The following is a 20,079-nucleotide window of genomic DNA, read 5'->3' as shown; positions in this document are numbered from 1 at the left end:
CAGAAAAATCACTGTTTTGATGGTGTAGATGCTTTTTTTCACAGAAGTGGTATATGCCTTACCACCTAAAGGACATTTTTACCACATACACTGCATCCTGACTAACAGGCTTTGCTATTTTACCAGCAAGCATTTTAAGTGCTGATAGAGTTAGTCTTCTAACCAGCACCGTGCAGACACACTTGGCAGGTTCCCCAGCCGGACCAAGATGCAAGCCCTTACAGTACACCCTCTTTGAACCTGGTCCGTGCCTGTGCAAGGACACCTAGCACAGGTTCATCAGCTGAACTAATTCTTTTTCTTCTCCTATAAAAACAGAGATGTAAATTTTCAGCAAAAACATCACTCTTTGTCAAGCTCTGTTGCTTGTGTTACCTGCAGATAAAGGCAGATTCTCAGCAGTAGGAAAGCCCCTGCGTACAGTTCCAGAGTTTAAAAGGCAGAAATGAGCATCTTTGCAAACAGCAATGCAGAATACAAGATCTAGGGGCTCATCCGCTCATGCAGGGGTGCAGGACAGGGCGGCGCTGCCCAGGCCAGCGCTGACCACGCTGATAACCTCTCCAATAGCTGGACCAAGGCTGCGATGTGCAAGCACCCAGCTCACTTGGAGAGAGCACCRTGTTGCAGCTTTCCTCTTCTTTCCCCGAGAGCCAGTGGAGAACAACCCAACATAGATCCTTAGCACCATTGAGGATGCTCAAAATTACCTTGGTGACAAGATGGGTTTTGATCAGTCTCCAAACATGCCAGTTGAGAGGCACCAAAGCAACCACACCAATAGGGCAGAGCAACTGCAATTCAYCTGTTTTATGGGGCAAACCTGAGCACCACCTGAACTCCAGAACTGAAGATAACACCCTATCTTATACTGAAGATTCACAGACAAACTCATATGCAAACAATAATTATGCTTACTTTGGCTCTCTAAACAAAAGAGGAAGCTCAGGGAACAACCTTATGCCAAATTATAAAGACGCTRTTCCCGAAAGGCTAGGCAAGGGCAGCTGAGGTATGGCCAACAAACAAATTTTGCACATACGTGCTGCATCTTCTGGAGGTGTTTAGGGCTCTTAGGTTTTTCTTTGGTTGCAAGGCGGAAGGACCAAGCTCCTACTTAAATACAAAAGATAAAGCTCATTTTGCTGCAATACACTGCTGACAAAGGCCCTTTTCAGACACTTACAGGAACAAGTGCAGAGCTGGCTTGGAATGTCTTTATCAAAGAGCTCACCACAAAAAAAGAAAGACTTCAGATATCGGCCATGTTTGTTTAAACTGTAGTTTGAAAGCTCGGACTTGAAAGTTAATCCTTGAAAGTTAATTTAGGTTAAGGCAAGAAAACAGTTACCCCTGATTGGGGGTAGGCCCTCCATATTCCTCCTAAACTCTGAAAGAGAAGCTGAGACCCAAGTCAAATCAGAACACTTCTAACAGAAGCAAACCTTGGATTTTTAGTGGTTTATCAATTCCATGCATAGGATAAGGAATCAAGACTCTCTGAGCAAAGCGCTAACTGAGAATTCAGCCACAGCTCCCTGATCCTGAGGGCACAGAGAAGTCAGGGCTGCTCCAAACTGGCTCCAAGCAGTCTGGTCATCGGGAGACAAAACCAGCAGAGTCTGGTCTTACCTCTGAGTTATGTCTGGCACCCAGGAGTATGGAGAAGACAGTTGAGGTCCCAGAATCACCAGGATTTCCAAGATATAGGAAACCCCAGTGAGGAGCATGGGAGCAGATGATCTCTGCTCTACAGCCCAGCACACAGGAACATACCAAACGAGAGTCACAAATCAGCATTTTGCATCAGATCTAAACAAAAGTGGAGTTTTGCTTAGTGAAACCAGGTGAATCTCAGCAGCTGTCATGTGATTTTACTAAATTGCATGTGTGAGCTGAATGGCAAAAAGCTAGGAGAAAAGAAAACCTACCTACTAATATACAACACAAAGTTATTGCTCCTGACGGGCAGACTGAAACAACAAAAAAATTACTTTGCAACTTCACCAAAGGCAGAGAGATAATCTCTGGAGGATTCATTACATGATACAGGTTTCCTAAACCTATTTCTTCCCTCTCTCAACCATCAGAGAAAGTTGCCTTCAAACGTACCGAAGATGCAAAGCACAATGCAGAAAGAAGAACTACTGAAAAATATCTGTGTTCCCACTCATTTGAGCCGGACTGTAACATGTCCAATGGGTAAAACAGGAATATAATTCAGCATAAACACTGAATATGCCATACCACAGCATGCCATAAACACTGCTGCCTACCAACGTAGACCTCTTCATAAAGTTACATAGCATAAACAAAGAGCACCAAGAGTCTCAGCTCCAGGACCAAATTTCTCTCCAAGAAATCAAATCTTACAGATGCTACCCTCCTCAAAATGCTCTTCCTCCACATCTTTAGAGAGCCACTAATTAAAGTACTTTATTTTCAGTCCTCGTCTATCATTGTCGATTTGGCCTGTATACAGATCCCATTCAAATTCAGGAATAAGTTGACTGATTTTGTTTTCCCCACACACACTCTAACCCTCACACATTTCCTTCCTTTAATGCAATTTCGCTTACAAAGCAAGAAAATTAAACTTTTAATGCCTCACAAATGCCAATGGGAATGCAGAATAAATGTATAGCAATGCATTTCCAGCACTTTCCCTTTAATACCTCTTCTTTGTATAGTAAAAAAAAAAAAGAATAAAACTGGTAGCTAGACTCAAAGAACTAACTCCCCCCATCCTGTAAAAAAAATAAAAATAAATAAATCAAATCAAATGCATTCATCAGAGCACATGAACAAATTAATCACAAAATATTACTAGTGAAATTGTCGAAATTATGAATTTCTCAGCAAACTGGCACCCACAGAAATGAACAGAACCACCCAGTTCTGATATTAGAGAAGGAAAAAAAAAGCACTTGTCACCTTCATAAGAGCATCTAATTCATTGTAAATGACTATAAAAATGCAAATTCAGTAATTATCACTACCACTGCTGAGTTATCTGTGCCTATATTGAACAGGAATCATTTTCATTTTAAAATTTAAAGCCACCCCCTTTTTCTTTTACAGGATAAATCATCCTCTAAATGACACCATTCTTCAGCAGAAATTCTGTTAAATTAAAATGAGAAAAAATTGATTAAATCCTCCTACCACCTCCTTTGAAATTACACGACAAAGTCCGATAAGCAGGTTCATACCCAGCTGACGTCTGCTTCATGTTATAAATATACTGGGTAACTGGATGACTGTCAAGGGGCGATCCAGGAGGAAGAGCAACGCGCGACAGATACGGGCGGCCTCCTCCTCCTCCTCGCATGCAAGGGTCAAGTCAGGCAGCGAAACGTTCAGAACTCCCCGGCGAAACCCCCTCCGAGGCAATCACATCGACCAGCTCACGCGCGTCCATCCAAGCCCGCGGCTCGTGGGCGAACGCCCTTCGCACCCCAGAGGTGACGCCTCCGTGACTTACCTCCGCGCGGCCGGAGGTTCACTCATTTCTAGACTTACAAAGACTAAGTTTACGGAGGACTCCCGGGACTCGACATACGAGCAGGTGTCACCTGTGTGGGGAGGAGGGGAAGACACAGGGTTTGTTGCGTGTCCTTAGTTCCCGTGCCTTCGAGCTCAAGGTTATCACCGAAGGGAGGCCAAGAGAGAAGCCGCACGGTACGTAACCCTGCGCCCACGACGGCGGAAAAGAGTCTTGCAAGATAACGCAGGCAATCCGATGCTCTTTTTAACTGAAAGAGCCCTAAATGAAATTCTGCGTAAAACAGGAGGATACTAAGATGTCAGAGGAAATCTCCAGGCTCTAATTTCTGCACGCTGCCCCGCAGGACCCCAAGGCGCAGGCACTGCGCCGCTGCAGCAAGGCTTGCAGAGCTGCCCTGAAATGCAGTTATCAACCCAGACAGCTCTGCTGCGAGAAACCAGAATGACAGCATCGCCCAAAGCCTCCTTTCAAAATACACTCTGTCTCCTTTTAATGAGGAAAAGCGATCTTCAGAGCAAGGTGCCAAACAGCTAGAAAGGTCTTACCTTTAGCAGAGGCTAGTAAGGAAACAAAATCGTTTACTTCCTAAACATAAGGAAATCCCATTAGGCAACGAATGAGAAAACCATCTACGTACCTGCTGGACAAGAGCGCTGCTGCGCTCTGGGAGAGTCCTGGGAGAAGAGAAAATATCTTTCTGCTGAGTGCCATAATTTCTCCATCCTRGGAAAACTTAGCAGAAGTATTCCAGTGAGGATGGCAAGTGTCTGGTTAGATGTAATCCTCCAAGAACRGAGAGGCTCCCTTCCCAAACGACATGCAAGCCATCCAAGAAGAAACAAGATGTAAGGAAGACAGAAATTTCCAGAGGCTTTTATCCACAGCTCGTCTCCTCCAGAGGTTTTTGCGGGTCTGTAAATCCTGCATTCCTAAAAATCCTTGGAAGCTATGGAAAGGACTAGGCTGCTGAGCTCCTCCAAATGTTGCTCCAGATTGGCGAAAAGCGCAGGACCGGGACCTTCGGAGAGAGGAAAAGGACAGGTGTCACACAGCAGCGCTGGCAAGAGTCGACAGCAAGGGCTCTTCCCACACCAGGTAAGACTTCTTCCCAAGCAAGATTCTTAATTTTGCACAGTAGGAAGTTTCTTTCCATGTCCCCCTTTAATTTGTCTGGTTTATTTAAACAAATATCATATCTTGAGCACATGCAGACTTAAAGCTCTGTGAGGCCACCAGAAATGGACAGCGGGGAGGTAACTCTGAGGTGCCTCGCAGAGCACAGGTGAGGTGGATGGAGAAGCACTGCACAGAACAATTGCAGCCAATTTCCCACCTAACTGCTGGTTYCTTCCAAAAAGCTCCTTTTTAAAAAAAAATCAGAGGGAAGAAAGGAGATATAGTTTTGTTCTCATCTCCTTTTTTAAAACTATATTGGGTGTTTGCTCCCAAAGGAAGTGACAAGGAAGCGAAGGATGGACCGGCTGGTCAGGACACAGGTGGGTGCGGCTACCTGCCTTCCTAAGTCCAGAGGAAAACGGCCGCCCACGGCTCGTGGCAGCGCGGCTTGGGCCAGGCTGGGGAAAGCATCCCCGAACATCAGCTCGGCACTACGCTGACATCTCAGAAACCCTCAGTTCTTGAGCAACCATATTTGTAGTTCTTTCCAGCTATGGTTCCTACAGCCCCGTCCAAATCAAACAAAAACCTCCTGGGACAGTGTCTAGAAAATACTCAGGGGATTAGTCATGGAGATTCCAATTATTTAATCTGTACAAAGCCATCAGAATCGGTCTTTTTTTTTTTTTTGTTCTTTTTTTCAATCTGATCTTACTAATTGTGCTGGGAATAAAGTTGCTGGGGTTTTTTGTTTGTTATTTTAAGATAGGGGAACTATTGCACAAACCTAGCCAACTGCCAGGCCCGGAAATAAAGCCTAGCAAGCAGTGAAAGGAAACTCAAATAACTCTCTGCCCGGTGCTGCTTTCTAGTTTGTCTGTAATAAAAACTGCAGTGAGCACTTAAGAGCCAAAAGATTTTTTTTTGCTTTGTTTTAGCTCCCGCAGCACAGGAAGGTGATATCATTGTGTAACGTAACCAAGCAAGTGAGTAATGAAAGTGCAAGCAAATAGATTAAATAGCACAGGGTTAAATAAAAGGTGTGATAATCATTTGCTTTGTTAATTGTGTCAATAAAGTCCTATCTGTCCTCAAACAGCTGAAACGTCATCAGATATGAAAAATATAAAAAAACATAAGTGAACAATTAAATGTACCAAAAAAAAAAAACCCAAATCCACATTTTTTCCCCCAGAAACCCTATTTAAAGCCTTCATTTGGGAAAATATATGTTTATTTAACGTAAAAGTTGAATTTTAACTTTGATCACGTCTAGATCATCTCAAGTACGGAACCTGCCTTGAGTTAAAACCTAATCCTCACTAGGGAAAACAACAAGAAGTGTCTTCTCTCAAGTGAAGATGCAGGTGTAACACAACGAAAGAGGTCCCAGCTAACCTGTGTTGCAACTGCCTGTGAATGAGACTGGATGGCTGTAACTCTCTGATGAATCTGTAACATGTTTAGGTTGTGAACTACAAAACATAAAACACTAGTCAGTAGAAGGCGATTCAGAGTCTTCACAGACATGAGCAGATCAAGTTGAACTTCAGACCCACAGCCTAACTCGGTCTGCTAATTTGTGGAAGAACCACCTGAAGTGGCTCGTCCTTGCTTATGTTTCTTCTGGTAATAGATAGAGTTAGGAAATCAAATATTCCCTGACCTCTTCCCAGTTGTGTGAAAGAAAGTTTGAGAAGGTCTGATCAAAAACACTAAACTGATGAAAAAAATTCTGGAGAAGGGCTTCAATCTCCCAAAATAACTCCCTTCCCATCAATTACACAGTGACCCTCAACAACCTGGATGACTAGATGACACTCAAAATGCCTGTAAAACATATTTCTCAACTGAAAGAACACCTGTYTGAAATCCTTGAGCTAACGGTTTTCTCTATAAACCAATTACCTGTAAAATACGAGCAAGCAAATAGACATAAATCTTTGCCACGAGAGAAATTAGGCTGGAGAGGAAGAAGGAAAAAAAATAGGGGACTTGCAGCATTACACATCTGCTCCCTATCTATTTCCAACAGGGCCCTGTACCTTGAGTACTAGGGCTTTTTCCTAGCTCCACTACGGATATGTCAATATGTACTTTGTCCACTTCTCCTGGGAGACAAGCTTTAACAGTTCTCACTGTCAAATGAACAAAAATGTCATTTTCTTCCTTTTAATCCTCTCTCTTCCCACCCAAACAACCTCTGTGCAGATCACTTCCATTACCTGCCTACCTCTAAAATCCTGCATGACAGCAGGAGCTGAAGGCTATGGAAGAGATCAGAGATACTTGATGCTGTATGCTTTTACATAGACATACAGGCCTTTCTAGGTAGGTTTTGAGGGTTGGTACACTGATAAACCTATGGCAGATAATTAATGTTCCTCTTAAGCATCTTCTTTCATGGTACTGAGGATACTGCGTTATACTCATCACCTTCTATCCTAGGCTGCAAGGACAAGATTCCGATTGTCTCAGTTTTGCCCTAGTTTGGGATACAGATAAAAGTTTAAACTTTTCTCTCAGGGAAGAAATCCAAAAAGTAAACTTTTCAGCTCCTTAGAAGTTGGCCTTAAACTGCTGTGGATGTTCAGGGCTAAACACTGCACGCTCTGAAGATCCTACCTCCTACTCCAGTATCCCAGTTYGTCCCTCTCACCCCACAACGAAGGGAAACTCAATTCCTTGTGCTCAGCGAGGGTACAGTTCAATCACCCACAGGAGGGATGGTGCAGCACTGAATGTGCATTCAACTCCAAATAAGAAAGCTATCATCCTCAAAACAGAGAGCTGCACTGAGAGCCCACAGCGCTTTTCCAAGGGCAGCAGGAACAAGTCACATGAACCGAAGGAAAATAGCAGCAAGTTCAGCGTGCCCCACTACGGAGAGCGGCTAGGACAGGCTGAGATGATTAACAGCCACATGAAAAAAGTTAAAGGGATTCATCGCTAATTAGTTAAGAAATACACGGGAAAACAGAAAGGAATAAGGAGTTCCACCTGTTAAATATTTACAGTTAAAGAGTCCCAAGTGCAATGGCTTGTTTTAAAAAACAGAGGGTGTTTTTTGTGCCTGTGTTATTTTGTTTTAAGGGAAGGGCTGTTTTTCCATTTCAGCATGTTCATTACAGCTCAACCATGTGAGTTAAGTGCAGTAAGGGACCTGTTAAACTTCACCATCCACTGTAGTAATCTACAGAAGCAATTTTATTATGGAAGAGAATGCAAATCAGGGTGTTTGTCTCTCTTACTCTCCATACACCAGGCCACTCGGACAATGTGTACTGAACTCATCGACTTTAAACTCCCTTCCTAAAAACAGAATGCAATTCCCAAAAATGGTTTCGTTACATCACCAGGCAGAAACACATTTCCAGTTGCAAAGACTGCTTATCAAACTCAGTACTCAGCAGACTCAGACTCAATTTACTCAGCAGAGGAAATAAAAAATAAAAAACAAAACCCCCAAACTTTTCTCCTTCGCTATAGATTTGCCAGTATGTTTTACATGAATGGCTACAGGTATATTTCCTGAAAAGGCAGCAAAGCTTGGGGATGAGATTTCACCAGGCTGTTGAGCTGATCTAAGAGCTGTCACCAAAGCACCCAGTCCTGCCCCCTCTTCCTCCTTTATCTTTCCTACCCTCGCTGAGACTGGCTCAAGCATTGGCCTGATCCTTCAATGAACCAACTCAGTTCACTGTTCTGGGTAACCAGGCAAAAAAAAAATTATATATACACACACACACACATATATACACACACACACACATATATATATATAGGTTTCTCCTTGTTTACTGAACCAAAGTTGGATCAGCACTAGCACTGGAAGGAGAGAGCAAGATCAAAGCTCAGACTGTGCCTCTTAACAGCATCCAGCCGGTGAATCAGCTCAAGCCATCACTGAAACCTCACCTCAGGTGTTACCACCCTGTTCTTAAACACACAATTTTAAGAGAGCTGTAGATTGGACTTTGGTGTAACAATGAGTGTTATAAAACCACCAGTTTTCAGGTCAAAAGGTTTGTGCTTTTTCTGAGTGAGGAAGCACAACTGTTTACTTTATGAAGTCAGAGAAGGACRTCGATAACAATCTTTTCTGGTATTCTGCTCACCTGACCATCGTATTTCTGGTTTAATAGAAGAGAAATCAATAAAACATTTTTTAAAACTTCAAATATTCCATTTTTTTCCCTCAAATTTAAAGGCTTCTGYTCCTTTACCTCCTCATTCAGCAACACTAATTCTTGAGTAACTTCACTGAAGCTTGGCCATCAACCACATCCTAGGTTGTTTCTACAACTAGGGCTTCAGCCCATTGGTCAAAAAAAGCCSCTATGATCAGGAGAAAGATTAATGAGTAGATGTTTAACCATCCAGTGACCAGGCATAGTGATGGGCACATGCACACCAGACTACACCAGTGCCAATCAGGAGACAATTAAGAGTCTATTCATTAACCCCCATTAGCCTTTAAACCTGCCTCTGCCTTACCCTCATATGGACTGCCAAAACCACAGTCTGTATKACAGCTTCCCACTCTTGCTTGCAAATAAAAGATGGCTTTGGAGAGAAAGTGCAGATCTGGCTCTGGAAACTAAGTGCTGGACATTCTGCTAACACTGCATGCTTTTCTCCCTCCACTTCTGCCCTYGACTTGTAGGGCATTACAGAGAACACAGAGGCAATGACATCCCACCTTATCTTTTTTGTTCTAAGAAGTCACTTACTTTCTTTCAATTCCAACCAGAAAAGGCTTGAAGGAGAAAGACAAGCACAAAAGATCATCCATAGATTGAACTATGCCCAACATATGTCTACATGTCTATATGTCTATGTCTACACTCTGCCCAAAGCCAAGTTGTTTGGTGAAACATAACGAGCAAGAGAAAAACATCTCCTAGAWCTACTGCTTGTTACATTAGTTCCATAAGAAAGTGCACTTTTAAAAATACAAGCCTAAATATCCCATCCCTCTCCCATTCTTCTTCCCATTCAGAACTGTTCATCCACACTGAATATGGATCAGCTAACCAACCTGAAAGCTAACACCCAGGAGAATGGGAGACCAAAAATAGTCTATTTTTACAGCCCAAACTCTCACACAAAATGCAGGTCATGACCACACAAAATTGAAAAGCAGGTTCTCTTTCTAAAAWTATTTGTGCCTTCATAAGATGATTCCAAATGAGTAACAAGAAAAAACATTATTTAAAACACTGTTGATTACAAGGGCTCTTCTAACCCTGAAGGGTTTTGAACACAGAAAGCAAAATTTATGTAAATGACCCACAATCTGATATTCTAMGCATCTAATGTCATCCTGCACCACTTTTAATGTAAGATTTAATAAAGTTTTGCTCCATCTGAACCAGCTGACATTTCTATCAAGAGAAATATCTTTAAAATRTTTCCTAATGGGGAGAGAAGGGAGAGACTCCCCTAATAGAAGAGAGACCATTGCACAGAAGAGACCATAGGAACAAGTTGTAAGATTAATATTAATTATTTTTATAGTATTTAAAGAGTGCTTCTGCACCAGTACTACGAAAAATCATTTTATTTGGTGTTCTTRAAATCATGTCTAATATGAAAAACAGCATTCCATATGCTGTCCTTCTCTTTGCAAAGCATGCCTTACAGTGAATTAAATAATATCTTTCTCTAGAGACACTGAGCTGCTTGGTCTGGAAAAACTAAAGTTCACAAAAAATAAGCCTTTCAAAAATGACCACTTCAGCCCTGAACCGCTTCCAGCTCAGACTGAGATTCAATTAGACCATGTGCTCCYTGGGTAGGAATGCACACCTGACTGCTCAGTGAAGCTCAAAGAGCACAGGTGATTCCCAACATACAAACAAGGAGATCCAGTACAAGTCTGGCACACTTTTGTTTCAGAAGGTGTGTGCACACCTTGCACACACAAGGCCCCAGCACAAAGCTGCCCCTCTCTTCCAATTATCCTCAGCTGGGTATGTGTAAGAATGGGGATCTGTAACTCACTAGCTCTCTCCTCTGCTGCCCATTGCCTCTACGCAGAAGCAAAGGCCATTTTGCGGCGTGCTGCAGAACGCACTGGTGATTTCAGCTCCCAAATGCTCCAAACAGACAATGCTGCTCATACTGGACATGCAAGAGGGGAAAATCAGACTTGCAGATCTGACGCAGAGAGATATAAAGCAGGGGACAGCAATTCACACCTCCTGCCTCTCAGGTGAGACTGTGGAGTCTAGCTTTAAAGCTGTTTTACAGAGATGTTGATCCCCAGGCTGAGCTTGGAGAGATAAGCTGTGCCCCTTTAAGTGGGGGAGGAAATGGATTTTTTTTCCTTGTTTGCTTTCTTTTTTAAATAGTCTCTCATTCAAATCAATAATCTCTACCTATCAACTTCAATTACTAAAAGAAAAGTCAAGATTGTACATCAAAATGAATAGCAGGTTCCTGCAGCTGGGAGAAGGAAGGGCCTTTTTCCGACAGTTTTGTTAAATAAAATACATCAATACAGGCAAAATGCCTTGTGGCACTCCCCCCCACCCCACCCCAACACGTGGTACTCAGGCATGGTGCAGAAGTAATTGCAAATTTTTCAGCTTTGTCTTTAGCACAAGAGGTATTTTACAATTCTGTTCTTCCCTCACCCCAGGGTCTTCTGCTTCTCTCCACTGGCAAGCAAGGAGGAACAAACCCAGACCTTGCCGAAACCCTTGCTGAAACCCATGAGAGTTTTGCCAGCAGCCCAGGGAGCAGCCAGCTAGACATGAATCACACCTCTGTGCCCTGGCTGGAAGAATGGCTGATCCAGATCCTGCAGGAGCAGCAGAAGGTTCCTCTGCAGAGCCTCTGAGGAAGAAAGCCCAACTCCTGGCAATCTCCTTAAGCAGYACAGGAGACTTGGAATTTACAAAGTATAAAATCCCAGTGTATGGGAAACAGGTAAGGCCTCTCCAGCTCCATACCCGGAGTTTCTCCAGTGGCGATGCCATAACCTGATGGCCCTGGTGTACTCTCAGTTACTCTCCATGTCCTTGCGTGGATTCTGCTATATAGCTTGCAGAGGAAACCAATACCTGGAACAGACCGTTCTGCCCACGCACACAACAGCAAAGCCACACATCTCCCAGCTACATCTGAATCTTCTCTGCATTTTACGTGGGCCTTAAAAGAGAAGCAAGAGCCCAGCTAAGCTGTTCCAGGTTCCACAGTGCTACGGGATGACATAAATATGCAAGCCAATGCCCGGGTGCCTTCTGCTTGTTGTCTGTGCCTCACAGAGTTCAATCCATCACATTGTTTATCTTAGGACAAGTGAGAGTCAGCAAATGCTTTTTGTAACACCCCTCTGAAAACACGTCAGGGAGAGCACTGCCAGTTGCAGCCTGAGCAGGGACAAGGAGTACAGTATTGAAAAGGACGTAATTCCCTATCCTCCCCCAATCCAGCCTGTAAAACCTCATACTTCATGTCTAGACTTTCTTCCACTCTTCAGATTCTTTGTTCTAATATCTACACAAACMGGAAACCACATCTTAGGGCAACTGCACTTGAAGGTCAGGTCTACATCTCAACCCAGCTCTAATTAATGACATGGCTGGACCTCACTAGGGCTTTTACCAGCTGAAAAGGCGATGAAGATGCTATAAACTCATCCCACTGAGCATCTCACACCTGACAGAAGTCTAAATTCTCTTAGTTGTCTGCCTGCTACTATGTAGGCACAACAGCTTCAGACAGAGATTATTATCTGTATTTCCTGCCCCTTCTTAATGTCCAGAGCAGGAATACAATCTGAGAGTGAGTTTTTCTATGCACATTTCCATGTCATGCTTAATCTTGGCTCTGATGCCATCTGAAAGCAGCTACCCATCCAAGCATGCACTGGGAAATACCTAGGGAGAATAGCAGCTCTAGATGAAACCTAGGCTGACTGTGGCCTCTGAAGGTCATCAGAAATACCCAGTCACAAAATCCATGGCTGAAGTTGAAAGCAGAATTCAGTTCCACTTTCTTGGTAACAAGACCTAAACTGCGTTAGGACTGCCCCACATACAAACACACATTCCCATCTTCTTCACAGAGAAGATGTTTAAAAAATAAACACACAACACTGGCAAAAGCACTTTCATGACAGTAAAACTGGGGCTTTTGTTGGCCTACTCTTCTATTCAGGAAATTCTTACAAGCTTAATGGGCAAAAGCACTCACTTCCCCAGTGCAAGCCAAATCTCCAGAAATCTGTCTGCACAGCTCTGCAAGTAAAGTCCTTCTGATGAGACCCTGGTCTGRGGGAGGTCCTGGGAGCAGGACCTCTCTGCTACTACTACTCTTGCTCTTTGATCTACGCCTGGTCTTGGGGACTTCAACTCCCTGTGTTACAGGAAGGAAATCTCCCATGGTTTACAGTGCTATAAAGGAGGATTACATGATGGCTGTAAAATCACTGAATTCATGYCTGTCTTGGTAATCTCACAACAGCAGAGCCAGAGGCTCCAGGAGATGCTCACAGAAGATAAGACAGACCAAGGCTGTCTAACTRATCGTTAATATGTGAGGATAATACAATAGTGGTTCCTCTCCCACTGAAAGGAATTTAGGGGATTCATGTTTGCAAAGATTGTTTACAAAGTGTTACTGGTACTTCTATACTTTCTCAGATCAAATGTTAAAAAAAAAATCACTTAAAAGTAGTTTAGCCACATGAGAGGTTTCTGGCCACTGAAGCACTTAGATATCTACCTCCACASCTGCAGCAGCAATCCCCTCAGGGACAAGGCTGTACGGGCCTGCAAATTCAACAGTCTGAGCAAACTGTCACATCACCTGCTACAAATACAAAAGCAAATTGGCGGTAATTCACAGAAGAACCCACCACTATTTCTAAAAAGGTCTCCATGACTCTACAGCTCTGCACATGTTACAAGCAGGCAGGAATCAATCAACAGCCATGATATAAAAATCTAAATCAGAGATCAGATATGACGAAGCGTTCAGCCACACAGAAAAGCCATTTTACCTTAACACTGCTAGTGGACAGACCTCCATAACAGCTGATTTCTCTACTTGCAAAAGAACAAAAGGCACTTTATATCTAGTACAGATGCAATTACTTTGGACTTTCACTTATGCTCATTGGAGTGTATAACAGTTATAATGGTATAAGAACTCTACAGYGTCCAGTCCACAGGAGAGGAGGAGTTACAAATAAGCTGAGTGGGAGCCTAATTAATACACAGGCTTTTTTTATTATTATTCTTTACAACAGAATAGACATTTGGTATTTATCCATCCACTGGAAACTGGAACTCATCTGAGTTTTCCACTCCTATGCCACTGGTTCACACCCAAGTGGGCAATATTTAATCTTTTGCATTGCTGGTGGGCTCAAAAAAGAGCCTCTTTCATTCTTTGGGTCTTGTACAGAAGCATGTGGCAATGAGCAAACCATTAGATTAGCTCTTGAGTCCATTTCTAACACAAAAGGCCTCAAAGAGCTTTCCCAGATGCAGTTGCCAGTCCATCTCCAAGGCTGCTCACACACTCAGCTCTSTCCCCAAGCACAGCCTGGTCTCAAGAGTGTGAAGTCCCTTGCTGGGCACTGCTCTGGATTCCCAGGAARTCTCATGCAAACATACTTCTGTGTTTTTGATGCAATCAACTGCAATTTCCTACACTTAGCTCAATTATTATGAACTATCCAGGCTTTCCAGAACTTTGGTCAATCTGAAGCTTGTAGTTGYTTTTTGCTACCATGTATTTATGAATTTCAGTTTACAGCTTAGTCACCACTTTACAACAACAACAACACACCACCACAAAGCTGGCCACAAAAATAATCACAAATCCTTCTGTTTATTATATTTTTCACAGCATCAGAGAATAACTGGGGTTTGAAGGGATCCCTGGAAATAATCTACTCCCTTTGCTCAAGCCAGGGTAGCTACAGCAGGTTGCCCAGGACCGTGGATTTTGAATACCTCCAAGGATGGAGACTCCATAACCTCTTTGGACAACCTGTTCCAGTGCTCAACCAACCTCACAGTGAAGAAGCATTTTATTTTCTGTTCAAACAATTTCCTGTATTTAAGTTTGTACTCACTGTCTCTCATCCTGTCACTGGAAACCACTGAGAAGACTCTGGCCCTATGTTCTTGACATCTTCTCATCTGATATTTATACACATTGATAAGGTCCCCCTTGAGCCTTCTCCTCTCCAGGCTGAACAGTCCCATCTCTCTCAGCCTCTTTGGTTCTTTATGTTAGATCTATTCTGTAAGCCTTCTGTGTTCACAATTTCAGGATCTATTCTATCACAGAAAAGCCTAAACACATGCTTTGTTGTTAAACAAAAGCTGAAATTCTCACAGGACTACATCACTCCAGGAACTAAAGAGTTGTGCTAAAATTTTAAGAGTTGCTAATAGTGAGATTAATTAGATCTATTAAAAAAAAACAGAAGAGACTAGCTTTTCATCCTTACTTTTCATCAACGGTAAAAACAACCAATTCTAAGTATTTCTTTTGCAGTTAATGCTTGTTTTCATCAACCCCCTACTGCCACAGACTCCTGAAATTCCTTTATTAAACTGGATTTGCAGCTCACTCTGTTGAACTATCCACGCTGACGGTTTTAAACAGCACAAACGTAACTATCAGAACCCACAAATGTGTCTCTCTTACTGGAGCCCAGATGGCAGATTTGGTCCTACAGAATATACTGATGCAGCCCAACAGGGAAAGGCTCTGTGAGAGACCCCAGTGTTGGCACAACTTGGTCCCTGCAGTAGCTGCATCAAGCTGACGTGGTGAGCTGTCAAGTGGCTTACCGTGTTTCATAAATCACGGCCTAAGAGGAAGAAAATAAAGAATTATGGGGGGCTGACTGCCTTCCTCTGACATCAGGCAGCATGGACAGGTCCAGTGTTCTCAGATGAGAAGACTCCAGACCTACAATCTATGCAYGTTTAACTCCAGCCTCGTGAATCTCCCCACTGGAATCAGTGGCTCTACTCACCTCTCCTGAAGTTATTCCCATACTGAAGTGCCTTGATGAAATGTATTCAGAGGGTAGGAAAACACTATACAGGAAGTACTTTTCATGGGTGCACGAGTAATGCATACCAACCCAAAGCTAGGCGAGAAGAAACGAGGAGGTGGGGGACAAGAAGGAAAAAGCCGGTTTTAATCAGTTTAAATCACCACTTGCATGGATGGTGAATTTCAGACTTAATACTTGGCTCCTTTTAAAGCTTCATTCTTGGTGGCTGCTTCCTCCAAAAACTGGATAGGAATTCAGCGATAATTACTTCTCTGTGTACTGTCACACTTGGCTTGACGTCTAAGCTCTAACCTCGACGTGCACCCACACCTCCTGCTGCACRCAAGAGGAGCCCTACATGCTTCAAATTGGCACATGATTCAACAAAGGCAACCAAGGTGAAGATTTCAACACATCTCTGGGAACAGCAATGCAGGGACATTCTGGCAGATCAGGCTCTATCTTTCTGTTACTTTTTTAAACTCCCATTTATTAAGGGCACATGTTCAAGATTTCATAAATAATAACAGAAAGTGTTTTCCCTTAAACCAAAGCCCATGGAATAATTTGACTCATTTCAGCAATTGCTGGCAAATCCAAATAAAAGCCTACCCACTTTTACATGTGTCTTTAATGTGCAGCTCAGTGAAGGCAATGGGCACTAGATCAGAACCTTCTTGAGGTGAAAGAAAATATTATTATTAGGAAAGATTTCATAACAGTGAAGGATTAGGCTCTGTCCAAAGATAGATGTTGCATTGGTTTAACTAAATTCAGCACGGAAAAGTTTTGCTTACTGCACCAGTACATTACTATAGCCCCATAACAGTACTTATTTTTCTTGCTAATACTCAAACGAGAATCCCTCTTCTGCTTGGGAAAAGGGATGCAAACATTCCCACCGAGAACTGAACTACATCTCTACTTGCCCTACCCCATGCACGAGGTTTCGCTCACTGCTTTGCACCTATGAAGCCACCCTCTCCTCAAACACAGACTACAGCAGAGCGCAATCGCTCCCTTCCATGTAGCAAGATTTTAATCCTCCTCACCAAAACTAATAGTCCCCTTCTCTCTTTCTCCTATATCACATCTGTCTTCTGCCAGGATTTCTACAGCTGTATCAAGAGGAGGAAAAACCAAAAACACAAAAAACAAGACTCCTRTAAACACGTCTGACTCCTGTGTAACCCTCCCTGTGTTTGCCAAATAAATATACAGTCTAATACTAGCACGGCGCTCCAGGGTACCAGCTGTCTGCTCCTCACCCCCAGAGCTGGCTCCCATTAGTCCCGCACTACATATAAACAGGGCAACAGCGAAGCTCCAGTTTAGCTGAACGGATATGTTATTTTTGTTGGAGTTTCAGTCATTTTGACATACTGTGTTTTGAATGTGCAAACAAAATCAACTAATTTTCCTGAAACCCAAAATTTTCAAAATTTCTTCCAAGACCGATGATGTACTAAGCCTCTTCTGACCCATTTGTCTGCGGGTTATTAGCATTTTATTTTTGCAGTGTCACACACCCTGTGCTCTTAAAAGCTTAACATCCACATTTTTTTAAGATTTTGCATTCTGCTTCTTAAATGAACTCCATGTGTTGGTGTTAAGACTAGAACGAAGAGAGAAACAAATAAAAAGTGGAAAGGACATATAATACCATTTGCCRTTTACACATAAATACGGTATTTAACTGTATTTATAAGACCAGCTCCATGAATGTCACACAACTTGCAATCTAAAGTCTTTAACCAGATGCTCTGCAAGGTGCAGAGTTCACTCTGTCAACTCTTCTCATGGTCAGGCATGGCTGCCCCTCTTGTTATTTGTAACTGCCCCTTTAYTGGAAGCATGGCCTCTACAGCCTTGTCCAAAGGGTGATTCACCCAAGTGCTCTTTGATTTGCTTCAGATGAGGGAAAGTCAGTAGGTCATAGGAAGCTCTTTATGGAGGCAATCGGACCAAATGGGCACGGAGGCTGAATGCCTGGAGCTGTATAACTCCTGCCACACTTCTGCAGCACTGATGGTTCACCATGTCAGTGGCTTCTCTGCTTCGCTCTGAAGCACATGCATGCAGGTTTACTGACGCCTGGGGGAAAGGGGCTTGTGCCTACCAAAACATACAAGTGTAGAGTCACATGTTGTGTCTTACCTACTACGCAAATACCTTAACATCAAGGGCAGACCCACCTATCACCATCCTGTGGAGATACCTTAATCAACCCACTCTCAACTGCCCCCAGGCATATGGGTTGCTTTCAAACACCACCTAGCAACTGGAGGAGCACTCTGGAAAGCTGGCTGCCTGAGGACACTGAGAGCCTGAGTTTCTCTACCCTCTTTCCCAAGATCTGCATAAGAACAAGATCAGTCTTTCTTAAGCATCAGGCTTATTCTTGTTGCTCACCCTTGCTAGGAGCAAATCCTAGCCCCATTTAAGCTTTGCTATTGATTTCAATGGAGACAGRATTTCACTCTCATGGTCGTAATGTTCTCCAGGGACACAGTAGGTAAACAAGAGATTTGTTTTCATGGAGATGCCCTTCTTTTATCACCTAGAATGGGAAGAGATTATCGCAGGTAGATACAATCTTTCCTAAAGCGAAGCAGTGGCAGGTCCATCCAATCCATAAGCCTGTGATTCGACTCGAGATTTGAAGGCTATCTGGCTGAAATATCTGACATTGCTTCCTTCTACAGGCCACTCAGCTCAAGAAACCCTCCTTGCCAACTAGCTGGAAGGCAATCCTCTCAGGGGCTATGCCAGAGCAAAGTCAGCCGCCTTTCTAGACAGCCCTCCCAGTTTATACAAGATAGCAAATACAAAACTGATAAAAGGCAATATTTTTCCATAACCAGACCGTGGGAAATATCTGACAAGAGAAGTTCCTGAGGTTAAAGAAAGAGAAAGAAAGAGTGGAGATTTATATGCCTATCAAGAATATTGTAATAAACAGCTTTGTAATAGTTGAGCTTCACAACTGAGGGCTTACTATCAGGAGAAAATAAAAATAACCTTGAATATAGCAAAGGAAATCTACAGCAACTCTTAAGAACATGACACCCTCTACCCTCCCCTGACCCATCTACTGCTGCTTTTTCGTGGAGAGGAGACCACCAGACCAAACATCTTCATGGCTGAACCAACACAGCAAATCTCTCCCTACACTCCGAGGTACCAGCCTGTGCTCCTGCTGACCATACAGCACATGGCTTTCCAAAAACTTGCCCAGTGATCCCAGAAGAGCCTCAGCTCAACAGCACTGTCGCACCAACGTTTCCAGAACCGAGTCACTGGCTGGTTGCCAGGATCCCAATTTTCCCCCTGAAATCCCACGTACACTCCAGAAATGGAGAGGTGGCGCAGGCAGYGAGTGGCACGCCGGCCTCAGCTCTACCCTGCATCTGCCCAAAYACTTTCCCCATAAAAGATTATCTTGGAAAATGAGCCGTGCCATGGCTGCTGGCCCCGAGAGATCCCAGCACCTGCCGGCCTGCCTCTTCCCAGCACATAGCGAGCCACATGACGAGTGGACACCCCAGGCCCAAACCTGACCTGCAGCCCCATGGAGACCCCAGGGAGAAAGGGAGCTCCAAGGCAGCAATCKCTCTTCACCATGGCTGCCTTGAGCAATGGAGCTTCTCTCCTCCTGGCTTTCTCCTGACAGGGGATTAGYCCTTAGCTCCAGTCAACGCCGCCCTCCGAGGCCCGGCTGTGGCGCGTGGGGCACTGGGGACCTGACAATCTGGAAAATCTGACATGGGTAATCCGCAGCTTGGAAACGCACCAACTCCTGAGGAACGTGCTCAAAACTACCATCAGGAAGGATGTCTGGAGAAGAAGTTGATTCAGTCAAAATATTCTCACTGCCTTCCATGCTGAACCAAGCTTTTCATGAAAACCACAAAACCCAGCTTAGCTCTCCGTTGCATTCTCTCCAGTGCCCAGGCAGCTCCTCCAGCCCTGATGTGCAGCATTCTGGGCAAGAGTGTGATGTGCAACAACATCCATGTGTTGCAAGAGCCCAACTCCAGCCACACAAACAAGTCCTTCTCTTTTACAWGAAGCCCATTTTTAGCTCTGCCATCCAACAGGATGGACTTCTGAGGTATTCTAAATGTTGGAGCCAGCCAGCGAGATCTTAGAAAAAGAAAAAAGTTATACTAGCTATTTATTTGCTGAACTTTTGGTCTGGGTCTGTTCTACCTGAGTTTATTCTAACAGAATTTTCTTTGCCATTTACAAGTCCTTCTACACCCCTTTAAAATCATCCATGCATTATCATTATATATCCATCATCACAGCAAAAAAAAATTAAAATCAATTTGATAATACAAAAAACACCGCAACTATTTTCTTTCCAGACGGATAAGCTGATAAACCAAATAAAAAAAAATAAAAAAAAAAAAAAAAA

At 43.4% G+C, this 20,079-nt stretch overlaps 1 protein-coding gene across 3 annotated transcripts in view; it reads right to left on the bottom strand.

Moving 5' to 3' along the window:
• The window catches only part of LOC146602061 (uncharacterized), a 165,309-nt gene that overhangs the window by 118,344 nt on the left and 26,886 nt on the right, over positions 1-20,079 (bottom strand). For all 3 annotated transcript variants that reach the window (XR_014897365.1, XM_085317335.1, XM_085317426.1), the window contains 2 exons: positions 4,146-4,526; positions 3,485-3,575 (listed from right to left, as the gene is read on the bottom strand). Coding sequence is in view for 2 of the 3 variants with exons in the window: in XM_085317335.1 (XP_085173461.1) it covers positions 3,485-3,575; positions 4,146-4,230 (176 nt within the window). In the remaining variant the exon portion in view is untranslated. The remainder of the gene's footprint in view (positions 1-3,484; positions 3,576-4,145; positions 4,527-20,079) is intronic.

This window comes from Rhea americana, unplaced genomic scaffold (assembly GCF_003343005.1).
Source record: "Rhea americana isolate MKP2758 unplaced genomic scaffold, rheAme1 scaffold_0, whole genome shotgun sequence".
In the NCBI taxonomy this organism is placed as follows: domain Eukaryota; kingdom Metazoa; phylum Chordata; class Aves; order Rheiformes; family Rheidae; genus Rhea; species Rhea americana.
This window is presented reverse-complemented; position numbering and strand designations above follow the sequence as displayed.